This window comes from Fundulus heteroclitus, unplaced genomic scaffold (genome assembly GCF_011125445.2).
Source record: "Fundulus heteroclitus isolate FHET01 unplaced genomic scaffold, MU-UCD_Fhet_4.1 scaffold_219, whole genome shotgun sequence".
NCBI lineage: Eukaryota > Metazoa > Chordata > Actinopteri > Cyprinodontiformes > Fundulidae > Fundulus > Fundulus heteroclitus.
In genome coordinates this window covers 39,649-55,657 of record NW_023396631.1, presented here as the reverse complement: position 1 = coordinate 55,657, position 16,009 = coordinate 39,649, and the positions used below count along the sequence as shown (strand labels likewise).

Here is a 16,009-nt window from a genome sequence, read left to right as displayed (position 1 = left end):
ATATATATATATATATATAATCTATATATATATATATAAAAAATTTTTATTAATTACGTGGCTTTTTTGTGATTTTTAATGCCAGAAAACTTCATGAAAGGCTGTTTAGTCTCTACCTCTGCAGCATTTTCTTACCCCAAATGACCAAAACATCTGCTTCTGGGTATTTACTTCTAATTTAGACAAACTCCGTTTAACTAACCTTTTAAAGGAAGTTAAGTTTTCTACGCTTTACTGCAACACGCCCGTATTTCCCTTTTACAACAACACAAGGCATGGTTTGTCCTCAGAAGGCCTTGAATGTTTTTTTTTTTCCATTTCAGAATTCCAGATTTTTTCCCACGTTCAAATTTGATAATTTCTCTGGTTTTCTGTCGGTTTTTAGGTCACAACGTCTGGAAAGCTTTTGTTTGCAGATCCAGTTTTCTCTCATCAAACATGAAAACAAAGCTGCCCCCGTCAGCCAGATGATGCAGTTAAACACTTTTCCAACTGCTTTAAACTTAGGAGTAATTTGGTGGTTTGTGCAGATTTTTAATAATTATAGGCAAGTTAAAACTTTCTTACAGTTGAATTTGTCTTTTAATAACCAAACCTTTACATCCTCTTTCCTTTCAGGTTAAAGAGGAACTTGTTCATCCACTTTGAGTTTTACTCAAATGCAAACTTTACCAGAACACACCAAGTGTTTTCTAATCCGGTTTTTATTGCCAGGAATTGACAAAAAATGTATTCAGTTTTTAAATTGAGCCCTAAAAAATGGGCAAACTGGACGATCATCTTTTAATGCGGCAAAAGTTAAAGTTAAAGTTTTGGAGCTGCAGTGATTAACGCATCTCTAACCTGCAGGAAATCCAACTCGTATGTGTAGTTGAAATATTTTATACTCAGATTTTGTGGATTAAGTAACAAAAAAAAATACTATTTTTTTTTAAACTTCTAGTTGTTTTATTACAATTTTTGCCCCCCCCTGAGTTTAACCTTTTTGGCCCACGTGATTTAAAAACTTTTTGGACACCCCTGCCCTAACAACGTCCAGCTCAACAATGTTTAGCCCCAGCCAGAAAAAAAAAAATCTTAAACTTTAATATGATATGTGGGGACTTTCTAAAAAAAACAATGCAATAAAGTTAGAAACTTTCCTAAAATAAAATAGATAAAAATTTCACTTAACTTTCACGTAACTGACAGAAAAACGGTTATTAAAATAATTTGGCTTTGCATCCATAATTTTATTTGCTACAAGTGGAATAAATGTTGCATATTTTCTCATTCTGTTTAAATGATTATTGTTTTTTTTTTTCTTTGCTAAATTAAACAGCTTACAGGTTTTCCATCTCTACATCTCTAATTTCCAACTGGTTACAGTAACGATGCATATATTATTCCTTATGTTGTTTTCTAGAGGTTTATTTTATAAAATACTAGAAAGCTGGTAATAAAATAGAAAAACAAACGTATTATTCCTCAAAGCTCGTTGATGAATCCTCTGAGTGGGAAAAATCAGGAATTTTGAAATGAGCTCTGCTGTTTAATAATGAAGTTCACAGTAAAAAAAAGTCTATTTCTAACTAACTATAAAACCTACAATAGTAAAAAGAGTGTTTGTGTTTTAAAGTTAAACTGCTCCTTTCACACCTGAGCGAACAGAACCGGCTCTGCTGCTCTAACGTCTCAATAATAGTTTTTACAGTACTATAAACACGCTGGCTTCTAACAGCAGGTTTAGCTTTTTTTTTTTTGGTCCTTTTTAAAGTGTCTCAGCAGAAACACTCAGAATAAAGACTCGTTTAAAGAGGAGCTGTTTCCTTCTCTCTCACATTTCCTAAAGAGACACGACCTCCAGCTTCACGGTTTTCCCCCGTAGTGTTTCCAACGCACCGATCCTGGCAGGGAAACCAGGTCCTTCCCAGAAAATGTCCTTTTTTTTTCTTTTCTTAACCCCAAGCTTCATGTTTTTAGCTCCAGAGCTGAGCAGATTTCACTTTTAAAAGTTTTAACGTCTGTTTGTGGTGCAGAAACCACCAGAACCAGCAGAGGCTCTTATTTTGAAATCCGTTTCCTCCGCGTCTCCGGCCGGTTCCCGGCGGGTTCTGAGCCCTCAGGGGATCTGGGAGTCGACCTGCTCGGAGGACGGCGACGGCACCGCGACCAGGTTGAGGGTGATTTCGCCCAGCGGAGACTGGCTGGCCAACGTCTGGAAGACGGAGATGGTGTTGAAGACGGAGAGCGCGTTCTGCACCTGCTGCTCCGCCCAGGGGAGGGAAACCTGCAGAGGAGAGGAGGAGCAGGTTACCCCACCAGGCCTGCTTTATGCTCTCAAGTAGAAAAACTAGAGGGTTTATATAGTAGTAAACTCTATAATCCAGGGGTGTCAAACATACGGCCTGCGAACAATTTAGTCTGGCCCTGTGGCTAAATGCATTATCATTATCATTATAATTTTTTTTTTTTTTTTTTTTCCAGTGTCCTGTCTGGCAATGTGGCAATAAGATGCCACAAAGAGCTCATCATATTTGACTTTCACAAGTGGACAAGATAAAAGGAAGAGAATGATAAAACAATTATTGAAAAAAATATGTACTTTGTTTAATTGAAAATATGCAGTTCCTATATTGTCCACGAGGGGCGCTGTGTTTTAATTAGCAGATTAAGCTTCAGGTGTGGAAAAATTTAAATCATTTCTTAATTTTTATCTGTTTGATGTATTTTGTCATGCAGGACAGTGTTTTTAAGTTCCAAAAAATGTGAATAAATGTTTTTCAACATTGTATAATCACTGTGATCAGTTCTTATGCATAACGCACAAGTAAATGTTTAACTGAGTAAAAGTATTGTTGAAATTGCACATACTTTTCTTAAAAACGCTGAGGTTATTCATAATATATTGTGTAAAAGTGAAATTCATTTAATATAAAAATCAACAACAAGTCCACTTTTATTAGTTCTATTTAATCTTGCAATGAGTTAACTCGTGTGGCCCTCTTGAGATCAGATTAAGCTGAATGCGGCCCCTAAACCAAAATGAGTTTGACACCCCTGCTATAATCACTTTATTAAATTAACTAAAGCATTAATTTGATGCTAAAGTGCAGTTTAAAATAGGAAATATAGCAACAGAGATTTCTGCACAGTAAAACAAATGAATTTTTAAGAAGCTGCTGGATCAGAACACTATTGGGTCTGCAGGTGTGTCGGACGGTTTACCTGAACGATGATCAGTTTCCTGGACGGATCCTCGGTGTTGCTGAACTCCTCTCCGAAGCACAGAGTGAAGCTGCACTGGGGAGGCTCACCGCCGTTGACCTGGAAGTGGTCCAGTTCTGAGGAGACACCAGATGAAAACCCCGGTTATTTAATTTTAACAAGCTGACGAGATTCCTGCTGATTATAGAGAACGTTCCCAGAAATCCATGTTTAAAGCAGGAACTCCTGAAGATGGCAGATGTTAGATCTGGAGCTTACACAGGAAGGAGGGAGGGAAGGAGGGAAGGAGAGAAGGAAGGAGGGATAGTGGGAGGGAAGGATGGAAGAAAGGAGAGAAGGAAGGAAGGATAGTTGGAGGAAGAAGGAAGGAATGATGGAGGGAATGAGGGGTAGGGAGGGCGGGATGAGGGAGCATAGAAGGAAGGAGGGAGACGGAAGATGGATGTTGGAGGGAGGGAAGAGAGGAAGGAAGGAGAGAATGGGGGGGGGGATGTTGGATAGGGAGGGAAGGAAGGAAGGAGAGAAGGAAGCGATGGTCGTTGGAGGGGAGGAAGGATGGAAGGAGGAAGGAAGGATGGATAGTTGGGGGGACAGGAAGGAGATGAAGGACGATGGTAGTTGGAGGGAGGGAAGGAAGGAAGGAGGAGAGGAAGGGAGTGGATGGAGGGATGGGAGTGGAGGGAGGAACGGAGGACGGAAGGAAGGATATTTGGAGGGAAGGAAGGAGAGAAGGACGGATGGATAGTTGGAGGGAGGGAAGGAAGGAAGGAAGGAGAGAAGGAAGGATGGATAGTTGGAGGGAGGAATGGAAGGAAGGAGAGAAGGAAGGAAGGATATTTGGAGGGAAGGAAGGAGAGAAGGACGGATGGATAGTTGGAGGGAGGGAAGGAAGGAAGGAGAGAAGGAAGCAAGGGTAGTTAGAGGGAGGGAAAGAAGGAAGGAAGGAGAGAAGGAAGGATGGATAGTTGGGAGGGAGAGAAGGAAGGATGGGGAGGGAAGGAGGGTGGATAGTTGGGAGGGAAGGAAGGAGAGAAGGAAGGATGTATAGTTGGGAGGGAGGGAAGGAAGGGAGGGAAGGAAGGATGGATAGTTGGAGGGAAGGAAGGAAGGAGAGAAGGAAGGATGGATAGTTGGAGGGAAGGAAGGAAGGAGAGAAGGAAGGATGGATAGTTGGAGGGAAGGAAGGAAGGAGAGAAGGAAGAATGGATAGTTGGAGGAAGGGAGGGATTGAGGGAGTGAAGGAAAGAAGGAAAGAAGGATGGATGGTAAATGGACTAATAAGTCTTAAAAAAAAAACAACAACAACATTACGCTGACTTTTCTTTTTTAGCATGTATCTCTACTTTTAGAGATACATGCTAAAAAAGGTTCCCCCTGCTCCACTCACGTTGCTTGAAGACGTCTTTGCTGAAGAGCAGCACCGGCTCCGTGCGCCTCTCCATCCGGTGCAGGCCCGGCGTGGTCGTGTGCGGCCCCGTCCAGAAGATGCGGCCCTGGCAGAACCTCATGCCGTAAACGCCCTGCGGCGTGGACGTCAGCGCGATTCCCTTGCCCATGAACGGAAGCAGGGTGAAGAGCGCCTGCAGCTCCTCGCCGGCCGGCAGCGTGGACGGCGGCTCCGGCAGCAGGATGCGGGGGAACCGGGAGTTCAGGGCGGCCGGCGTGGGAGGGACGGACGAGGAAGGCAGGTACGTGATGCGAACGTCAGGCCCGCAGATTTGACGTTTGAGCACCTCCTGACCCAGATAGTGAACCACCACGCCGAAGGAGTCTGTTGGAAACAGGGATGGGGGTTAAAGCTCCAGGACTGATCCAACATTTCTATGGTCTGCTGAATTCGCCTAAAATGTTCACTACCTTCTGTGTTAGCGGTGACGCTCTCCTCGATCCGAACGTCCAACGTGATCTCATCCAGAGCTGCAGAAAGTTTAATACGTTGAAATGTTGTTTATATAACGCAATCCTATCCAGCGTGATAAAATAGATTTTTATTTGGTACAGCTCCTTCCGCCTGAAATCTGAGCTTCATTGAAAAGCACATAAAAAACAATTATACCTGGTCTGGGTAAATACTCGATTCTGATTGGCTGCAGGGTGTCCAATAAAAAGACACCTATGAAAACGTTCCGGTCAAATAGCCTGATTGTTCTAAATTATTGCGCCGGCTCAAATGTTAGCTGGTAACGGCAGCACGGTTGACACAGGTTAAGTTGGCAACGTGTCATGACGAGATATTAAATAGTTATCTCAGCCGCTTCTTGTGAAAAGCTTACAATTCTAACGGTGAAAAAAAAAAACATTAAAGCATTAATAATTGATTTAATCGTAATTTATTTTGTAATAGCTGGTTGAAATGTTAACAACCAACAGCTAGCTAGCTGGTTGAAACGTTAACAATCACAACAGCTAGCTGGTTGAAACGTTAACAACCAACAGCTAGCTGGTTGAAATGTTAACAATCACAACAGCTAGCTGGTTGAAACGTTAACAATCACAACAGCTAGCTGGTTGAAACGTTAACAACCAGCTAGCTGGTTGAAACGTTAACAATCACAACACCTAGCTGGTTGAAATGTTAACAACCAATAGCTAGCTGGTTGAAACGTTAACAACCAACAGCTAGCTGGTTGAAACGTTAACAATCACAACAGCTAGCTGGTTGAAACGTTAACAAACAACAGCTAGCTGGTTGAAACGTTAACAATCACAACAGCTAGCTGGTTGAAACGTTAACAAACAACAGCTAGCTGGTTGAAACGTTAACAATCACAACAGCTAGCTCGTTGAAACGTCAACAATCAATAGCTAGCTGAAATGTTAACAACCAACAGCTAGCTGGTTAAAACGTTAACAACCAACAGCTAGCTTGTTGAAATGTTAACAACCAACAGCTAGCTGGTTGAAACGTTAACAAACAACAGCTAGCTCATTGAAACGTCAACAATCAATAGCTACCTGACATGTTAACAGTCAACAGCTAGCTGGTTGAAATGGTACCATAGGAGGGTGGTCCAGTTGGATAACGATACCCAACACTTGTCAGAATCGGTTAAAAAGCGGCTAAACAGGCTAGCATTTAACTTTTGGACCAGCTAGCATGGTTTTAGGGATATTTTTTTCTCCCCTACTGAAGGCACGGTGGTGGCAGCATCATGCCGAGGGGCGGTTTCACTGCCCGTGGTACTGTCAGCGTTATCTACATAAAATCATGTATGTTTTTATGTTTTGAATGAAGACGAGGTGATGTGTGAACATGTGATTTAGATGAAGTGCGTTCGGTGCTGGTTCCTGCATATCAGGAGGCGTATCAGGAAGGCTGAGAACTCACCTGTGCACTGGGGGGGACCATTTGACTGGACGGGCTCGTTGTCCTGCAGCATGTCTTCATCCGCGTGCTGTGAATCAGAAATCAAGACGTTTTTGATTCATCTAATCTGTGTGAGGAGCAGCTGGCGGAAACATTTAACGTCTTATCGGTTTACCCTGCCCAGCTGAGAGGTCACTTCCTCTGTTTTGATCTGTTTTTCCCGGCTGATGCTGTTGCTGTCCGACCTGCTGCTCTTCCTCTTGAGCTTCTTGCTGCTTTTTTCTTTGACCTTGGTCTCGGGCATTAAGACACCTGAACACACAGAGGAAGGAAGCTCAGGTCATTTTATTCAACATTCAGTAAAAGCTTCAATCCAGCCATCAGTTCCAGGTGTTCCCCCTCCAAGCAGTCTAACCTATTATCTTTTTAAGGCGTTCTCCAGGTTTTCTGGGGAGTTTTCTAGTTTTTCACTCCTCCAGTTTGGTCCCGGACTATTTTAGTAGGGATGGTTTTTTTTTTTATTTGTTGGACATTATTTTTCAACAAGACGACTTTCAGGAGCTGAAACATCTGCTGGAGCTTGTTTTTAGAGAGAACTTTTCATCTATTGTCCCAAAATATTCCACTTTCCCCATTTCTGGGGCACAAACTACACAATAAAGTAAGCAAAGAAGGTTAATACACTAGGTAGGACACTAGAACAAAAGGAAGGATAGACACTTGGAAGGTCAAACACTAAGAAGGAAGAAAGGACAGACATGAGGAAGGAAGGACACTACGAATGAAGAAAGGAAAGAGACTGTTAAGGAAGTATTTTAGGAAAGAAAAGGGGAGGACAGACACAAAGAATGAAGGACTCTAGGAAGGAAGATAGGACAGAAATAAGGAAGGACACTCAGGACAGAGATAGGACACAGAGAAAGACACTAGGAAGGTTACAAAGAAGGATGGAAGGAAGGACTCGCATGAGGAAGGAAGGAGAGGGGAAAGGGTCACTAGGATGGAAGGAAACAAGGAAGGATGGTAAAAACTAAGAACTACTCTAGGAAAAAGGAAACCAAGAAGGAAGAAACAAGGACACCAGAAAAAGTGACAGTAGAAAGTTATAGATAGTGAGGAAGAAAATAAAGGTCACCATTACATTTTTGTTTCCTACTTATTCAGAGCTGCAAATCACCTAATTTAAATTTCACGCTTTACTTTCTCAGGGTGCATAACAACACTGGAAAACATTTATACCAAGAAAAAAAACACACTGGAATATAAATAGAGGCTTTAAGTTCAGGATGTTCCTGGTCAGAAGTGAAGGAGTAAACAATGAATGAAGGGCGTTGCTTTACATACCCATCAGCTGATATGTAAATATATGTTGTTTGGTTGCCACAATAAACCCAAAACACACCAACTAGTCTGTCAATCATAATCCAGCACGCAGCCAAACAAAGCCGACTCTCACTCTGCAAACTGTAAACGAGATCAATACACGAGAGACATCAACCCACTTTAACTCCTTTTATTTATGTTTGTGTGACAAGCTGCTTTACAGCTAATGCGATAAACCCTTTTTTTTATCTGACATGCTGTCATAACTTTGATTTATTGCTAATTAAAGATCCAAAGTTCAAAAAACGACAGAAACATTCAGATCCAGCAACCATTAACACCCAGACAGGCGTTTCTGTCCTCAGTCCTGCTACATAAAACCCCTTAGAGACACTAATCTCAGCTGACCTTTTTTAAATGGTCAACCTATTATTTGTAATTAATTTATAATTACAATATAATTATACATTTTTAGATTTAAAATAAAGACAAATATTAACAAAAGGGGGTGGATACACTTTCTGTCTACATTATGTGAACAAATAAACTAAAACAAGGAGGTGGGCCAGTGACACAACAACTCATACCTGCAGCTAAATGCTATGAAAACAGAAAGACTGTGATTGATTTCCTAAGAAATCGGCCTATAATGGGTCCAACGCCTATTCATGGTACCGTTAATGGTAACGCTGGATCATTCATGGTAAAATGCGTGCCAACATGGCTGCCAGCAGGAGGACAGCAGAACCATCATGTGTCTCTTCCACTGCTTTATACTCTTGTTTTAAAGGGCTATGAAGGTATTCTGCTTTCTTCAGTTACATCTCTGACTATTTCTCTGTGCATTTCCACTCTGACTCGTCTCATGTTCTCTGCAGGCCAGCGGATAGGCTGCTCAGAGACCCAGTGGTGGAGTTTTAAGGTTTCTGCCAGAATCAGACAGATGTTTGTTTAAAACTCTGGCATGCAGCCAACGAGGCTCCAGGAAACAGCATCACACTCCCTCCATTATAAATAACCGCGTTATTAAGGATTTGTTACTGAGAAGCTCAACACACTTCCCATGTTTGCGTTTGTGACGGTAGGACGGGGACGGCTTTTTCCCCCAACATGCCTCCCAGGTAATTTGATCGTTGTTATGGAGACTTTACATGTACGACCCCCAAGTTGCCGGTTTTTCCAACAGTTTTCCACCGGTGAGCTTTACAGACACCTGACTCGCTCCCCTTTCATCCTCTGAGCTGCACAGGACACACTTAGCTCCTCCTGTCCTGCAGCCTGGCGGCTCACCGCTGCGCTGATTGATCAGTTTAATTATTGCTCTGACTGCTGATAGTTTAGGCCAGACGCTGTTGTACTCCTGACTCATTAAGATCAACACTCGTGTGGATTCTGTTAGCTGTGATATCATCCAGGCAAGGCAGATCATCCTCTATTACCATTTAACATAGAAAGTACTCCTGGGTCAATGTGAGCTTCTGTGCTTTCTGTGTCTCTGCTCTGTCTTCTCTAAGCCCCAGTGGGTCGAGGCAGATGAGCGTTCACACTGAGCCTGGTTCTGGTTCTGCTGGAGGTTCTCCTCCCTGTTAAAGGGGATTTTCCTCTCCACTGTCGCTTCATGCATGCTCAGTATGAGGGATTGCTGCAAAGCAATGGACAATGCAGACGACTTGATGCAACCTGCAGGATTTCCTTAGAGAGGAACATGTATAATCTGATTGAATCTCACTTTGTAAAAAGCCTTGAAATGACATGTATCATGAATTAGCGCTATATAAATAAAATTGAATTGAATTGTTTGAATGAGATATTCGTTTTTCCTCTTTGGAAGAGTTGCTAGTGTAAAAAATGTCAAAATGTGCGTCTTAAAACTGCATGGGTTACATTTCCTCTACTTTGATAGTTGCGTAACAATGTACAAACTTTAAAAAAACAACATTTTCTGTCTTTATACCAGCCGCCGTCTGAACGCCTAAAGCTGCTTTGTCCTCCAACAAAGCATCGTGAAACACCTGAGGCAATCACGCTGGGTTTCCAGGTCCACACCCTTCAGAAAGGCACTAAATAAAGAGGTCGGTATCTGCTCCGCTGCAGCCTGAATGTGTGCTAAAGTTCACTAGTCTGATCTGGAGAAGCAGCTGCTCCGGTTCATCTGGAGCAAAGCCAGGACCAGCATATCAGGAAAAAGCCTCTTCTCAGAGATAAACCGGCGCAGAGAGCGCTCTGCTCTCAAAATGGATGTTTTTTCCCCCAACAAACACTGTTGTCATGTTTCAACAGACCACTTATTACTGCGCTAAAAGCCAAAAGAGGAAGCTGCAGGGACTTATTAATCATGCAAACTACATCCCAACATGGCTGCTGTTTGTCTCCAGAAGGCAGCACCGATAACTCCTCCTTTTTAACTTTTCAGCTCCCCATCTTTTCCATGATATACATTTTATCCCATTTTTTTATACCTTTGGAGGTTTGGGGTAAAATACGCAACCAGGAAACAAACTAGGTTCCCCTTTGCAGCCTGGAGCTGCCGGGGATTACCAGGGGATTAACAACACATCGATCCGCATCGATATATCAATTAAAAGACAAATGGTCTAATTATAACAGTGCAAAATTAAATATTGATCCATATTGTCATTTTTAAGATACGCCTTTAATTTAAAATTCAGGCATGAGACGAAAGTGAACGGATCATCTAATATTATTACCTTAAAATTAGAAGAATGCTCTTTTTGATTTAAATACCTGATAATCATATTTATATTTTGTTATAAATGTAAATAATAATGTTAGATGGGCGGATACTATCGGTCAGAGATCGTCACAGACTTTGTTATATCGGCTAATATCGCATCGTCGTCCAAACAAATCAATATAACGTCAAACGGTGACAAAGCTGGTGATTTACACCCCTACTGATTAGCTGCTGGTCATCAAACATTTTAACACAATGCCAGGATGGACGGACAACAGCAATGACCTTAGAGAGGCCTCTGTTGCTGCCATTCAACCCAGGGCAGAACAACTATTCAATAAAAATTATATATCGATCAATAGATGTATATCAATGATAGAAAAAAATTGTCAATAAAAACTTAGAATTATATTAAAATAGAATAATAGTTTTCCTTCCTTTTGCATTCTGGCCATGTAGGTTAATATTAGTCATTACATCCTCCCAACCAATCACAACGCAGACCCAGGAACGCTCAGTCACCAAGCTCCGCCCCCTTCAGAGTTCAGAGAGCACGCGTTCTTTTTTATAGACTTGTAGATTTGGTAAAAAGTTGGTTGAATAAAGGGTTGAGTTTTAATTCACACTGCAAAAAGAGAACTAAAAATAAGTAGTATTTTCTTGAAATGAATATATTTGCCCTTGATTTGAGCAGGTAAATAAGATTATCTGCCAGTGGAATGAGTATTTTTACCCCTAAAATAAGATAATTAGATATACAGCACTTGAAATAAGATGACAGAGATGAATTGTCCCTATTTTAAGTGCAAAAATCTTAATCCATTGGCAAATAATCTTATTTACATGCTAAAATCAAGGAAAAATACTCTCATTTCAAGAGGATTTTTCTTATTTTTAGTTCTATTTTTGCAGTGTAGTGTTTCTGGTCTTTATCTACAAATAGGTAAGTAAACAAGAGCATAAAATGGTCAGGGCTGCATTTGAATTTGTTGAAAATTATCGATATCGATCAATATGATTTGAATTTTATCTATATGCTTTTTTATATATCTTCCAGCCCTAAGTCAACCTGGAAAGGGTTTCATGCCATTACTACAAAGCTTTGAATAGTTTACAGTGAAGAAAACGACCATATTTGTCGGACCATAAGGCGCACCATGAATTTGTGAGAAAATTTAAGGATTTTAAATGCGCCTTATAGTCCGCAAAATACGGTATTATTATTAATAAGTGGAAAACCTTTAAGGCAGCTGCATTTCAGCAAATGTAAACGTGTACAATGCTCAGAGAAATTACAAAAAATAAATTAAAAAGTGAGTTCCGCTTTAGACTCTGGAGGCGTCAGTTAGCATTATGGATATTAAAGGTCATGACGGGAAACGCTGATCAGACTTCTGGAGCGTCTCGTTTGGAGAAAACGCAGCATATCATTACCAGCTGTCAGGCACGGTGGTGGAGGAGTGATGGTACGGGGCGACCATGTTGTTCTAGAGTCCAATGTCAGACTATCTGAGTGACGGCAGCAGGAAGGGCCTAGTCAAAGTCCTGACCTCCACCATATGAATGAGATACTGGTGGTTAAAGCTGACGGTAGAAAACTGGAGGGAGATTCCTGCTGATAACGGTGGATTTGGACGCTTTATCTGCAGAACATCAGCCTTTTACTTTCTTTCACTGGTTTAACGTTAGTCTGGATCGGTACCGTTCTTACCCTGCTCGCTGATGGGGACCAGGCGGTACACCTTGTACGGCTCTGAGATGTCCAGCTGGGCTCGCTCCATCACCTCCTTGAACTCGGTGCTCTTGTTGAGGGCGCACCGCAGCCGGGTCTTCCAGGCGGCCGGGTTGTTCTGTCCGTCTGCCAGCTTCCCCTTGAACTCGGCCCAGGCCTGCAGCGACCCAGAAGAGCCGGCGTTACGTTAGAAAGGTAGAGAAACCTGACCTGGTTCTGGTCGGGCTGTATGAACAGGATGGGGCCAAATATTTTCCCAATTTTGTGTCCAAATTTATCCAAATCTGAAAAAGATCTAATTTCCATGATTCTACAGTCAGAACAGGAACCTGGGATGATTTTATTAATCAGGTTTTCTAGTTTAACAACGAGCTTCCGGATAAATGATTCCAGATCCGACCCGGTTTGAAGGTTCTGTGTTCTTAAAGAACTGTATTTAGATTCGGGTCCGGTACCGGTGTCAACACTGCAAAACGGGAACTAAAGGTAAGTAAAATTCTCTTTAAATGAGTGAATTTGTCCTTGTTCTGAGCAGGTAAACGAGATTATTTGCCAGTGGAATAAGATTTCTGCACTTAAAACAGGAACAACTCATCTCCATCATCTTATTTCAAGTGCAGGTTATCTAATTGTCTTATTTTAGGGGTAAAAATACTCATTCCATTGACAATATTCTTATTTAGCTGCTCAAATCAAGGACAAATACACAAATTTCAAGAACATTTAAGTTACTTTTAATTCCCTTTTTGCAGTGAAGCAACCTCAAGGCTTTAAAAAGTTCCAGTTTATGCTGAAAAGCAGCTCGAGGCGACATTAGTTTTTAACCGGCACCGTCAAAGAGATACCAAATACCCCCCCCCCCCCCCCCCACCACCACAATGGTGCTACAACGCCTCTCTGACCTTGAAGAGCGCGGCGTCCTCGTCCTGCCGGAAGTCGTGTTTCCCCGCGTGCTTCCAGGGGATGCGGAACATGGTTTTGGCGTCGTCGTCCCACATCACGCCCGGATATTTCCCGCTGCTCACCTGAGAGAGAGAGAGAGAGAGAGAGAGACAAACGACACAAATTGGTTTCCAGGTGAGGAAGATTTGAAGTTAGGTTTCACCTGCAAGCTTCCTTCATCACCAAACTCCAGCTTCGGTGCAACGAACCCATTCAACCCAGGAAGTTCCTCATTAATGAGGAAAACCAAGCTGTGTGGCCACTAATGCGCCTTGATCTCCAGCTACAGGCTTGATGGATCAAACAGAGGCTGATCATCACAGTAAAGCCTGTAGCTGGAATTACTGCATGGCTGTAATGGGGGTTCCATTATGTGATAAATGGGTATTTCCAGCCAAGGACCAGGCTTTGGAGCACAGTCCATTAACGGCACATTTAGGTTAGCCCACAACCGTCCAGGCTGATGTGTGTTTATGATCGCTGTCCTGCTGGATCATCTAATTACCCTCCAATCTCTGAACTGGGCTGGACGATAATGAATAACTATATATCTATATATCGATCGATAGACATATATCAATAATAGAAAAAAAAGTTGGTTGAATAAAGTTTGAGTTTGATTTCAGTGTTTGTGTATGTACCTAAAAATAGGTCGCTAAGCAACTCCATAAAGTGGCCAGGGCTGCACTTACAATATATGTTTTGAATTAGTTGCTAATTATCGATATTTATCTATGTGCTTTTTTTCTATATTGTCCAGCCCTATCTCTGAACTCTGCTTAGTAGCATATACCGTATGTTTCGGACCATAAGAAGCATTAAATATTCTTCCCAAGTGTGTAGTATCACTCCGCCCCTCCGCGTACACACATACTACCTGAGAGGGAGAGCTATACGTCTCTGTTGGGAGGACTACACTACCCAGTTTCTAACATAAGGCCAAAATAAACTTTTATATTGAATTAACTTACTAGGTTTATTGTTGCTAGCGCGTACTCTGGGCTGCCTTACATGAATGCACTTCTAGTTTAGACATTACAGTCAGGCAGTCTAGTGGACAGGTCAGGGGTCCTATCAGGTAGTGACACAGTGTACCGCAATGCTCCTAATATCCATTGAGCAGAGCGGCTTCGTTGCTAACCAAAGTTGTACTTACACATATTAACAGATTTCTGAGCGCATTGTACCACATAGAATCAGTCAGTAAGCACAACGGTAATCATCAATTTTCAATCAATTATTAAGAAAATCTAAGGATTTTAAGTGCGCCTTACAGTCTGAAAAATACTGTGGGGTTGGTTTTATGCAACTTTGTTACAACTTTATCAGATTGTTGGGGTTTTTTTGTGTGCAGTTGGACAAAGAGACTAAGATTGAGCGCCTTGGCAAAAAAAAACAACAAAAAAAACATAAGGATGTTGGAGGCTCTCAAACCTAAGAGCCATCTGTAAGGCAAGGTGGTGGTAGCATCATGCTGTGGGACTATTTCACTGCCAGATTTACCAACATCGCCTCACATCTACACCGAACACCAAACACACATCTGAACTGGTTGGAAGAGAAGGATTGCCGGTTTAAAAGCAACATTTGGGTCACAAAATATGTCTAATCAGAGCAGAAAGGCAGGCTGGTGAGGCATAAAAGACATACACTATGTTGCCAAACGTATTCGCTCACCTATCCAAATAACAGACATCAGATCCATGACCAACAGGTGTATAAAATCAATGCTGACTGTTTCTAACTACATCAGCAAAAGAATGGGACGCTTCAGTGAAAGAAACTCTGAACGCTTCAGCAGACCTGAACACCTTCATGTCCAACATCAGGGTCTGACCTCACAGACGTGCCTCTGGAGGAATGATCAAACATCTCAACAACACTCCAGAACCTTGAGAACCGCCTTCCCTGAACAGTTGAAGCTGCTACAGCCTCCATGGATGGACCAAAATCACACTGAACCCTGTGGCTGAGGGTCAGGAGGTCACTCCATATGCCAGTCCAGGCAGGGGAGCGAATACTTTTGGCAACATGCGCGTAACCTCGTCCATTTTGGTGCAATTAACCTTCCAGGAATAAGACTTCCGGTTGTTGTTTTTCTTTTTTTTTATGCCCTGAAAAACAGGCACAGACGGAGCACTTTCTCCATTTGCTTCACATTTTAACGAACCTGCTCGACTATCCAGGTGCGAAGTTTGCGCGTGGATCTCATCCTTCCTGCGGCCATGGCTCCTGTTTTTGTTTTTTTAGCTGAAATACGTAAACAAAGTAATAAATAATGAGCAATACATCCATGTTATAAACTATAATATAAGTCTACAGGCACATGGAAGAAAGAAAAACGGACAAACAGATCAATATAATCCACAAAAAAAACAAAAGATTTAATTTAAGAGACAAAAATCAGCATTAACAAGTAAAAGCTGCTTTTTTACTTAAACCCGGACGAGTTTCAACCAGAAGCAGGTTTTGGAAGTGGGGAATATCAGAAGCGGTTTTATGAGAAGTTTATAAATATGTCAGAAATAGATTCTAAGGTGTAAAAAAAAAAAAGATGGAGGAAGTAAGATTTAAGTTTCGTTTACCTTGGTTGTGCTTCCTCAGCGCAGCTCTGCGGACTGACTGGCTGACAGCGGCTGAGCGGCTCCTCTTCTGCTCAGCAGCCCGTTTCCCAGAAATCACGTGACTTTGCAGAAACAGCCGGACGTCCTGACCGCCAGGGGGCGACAGCGGACACAGAGGAACAACACTCTGTTTACAAATGGCAAATATTAAGCTAAACCACACAAAAAACGCTTAATTT

General features: G+C 41.9%; 1 protein-coding gene across 1 annotated transcript; it reads right to left on the bottom strand.

Moving 5' to 3' along the window:
* Window positions 1-43: 43 nt before the first annotated feature.
* irf9 (interferon regulatory factor 9) lies at window positions 44-15,880 on the bottom strand. The gene is made up of 10 exons (XM_012882590.3): window positions 15,792-15,880; window positions 15,377-15,456; window positions 13,167-13,289; window positions 12,244-12,421; window positions 6,690-6,826; window positions 6,536-6,602; window positions 5,065-5,124; window positions 4,595-4,978; window positions 3,208-3,323; window positions 44-2,269 (listed from the first exon to the last, which is right to left on the bottom strand). Exons 2-10 carry the CDS (start codon window positions 15,431-15,433, stop codon window positions 2,102-2,104), a joined length of 1,290 nt encoding a protein of 429 aa, XP_012738044.2. The 5' UTR covers window positions 15,434-15,456; window positions 15,792-15,880; the 3' UTR covers window positions 44-2,101.
* Window positions 15,881-16,009: the final 129 nt, after the last annotated feature.

Coding starts and splice junctions, on each gene's coding strand:
- irf9 (XM_012882590.3), bottom strand. CDS start 15,433: ATGGCCGCAGGAAGGATGAGATCCACGCGCAAACTTCGCACCTGGATA. Junction 6,827..12,243: donor GGTCCCCATCAGCGAGCAGG/GTAAGAACGGTA, acceptor CTGTGTGTTCAG/GTGTCTTAATGCCCGAGACC. Junction 2,270..3,207: donor GGAAACTGATCATCGTTCAG/GTAAACCGTCCG, acceptor TCTCCTCTGCAG/GTTTCCCTCCCCTGGGCGGA.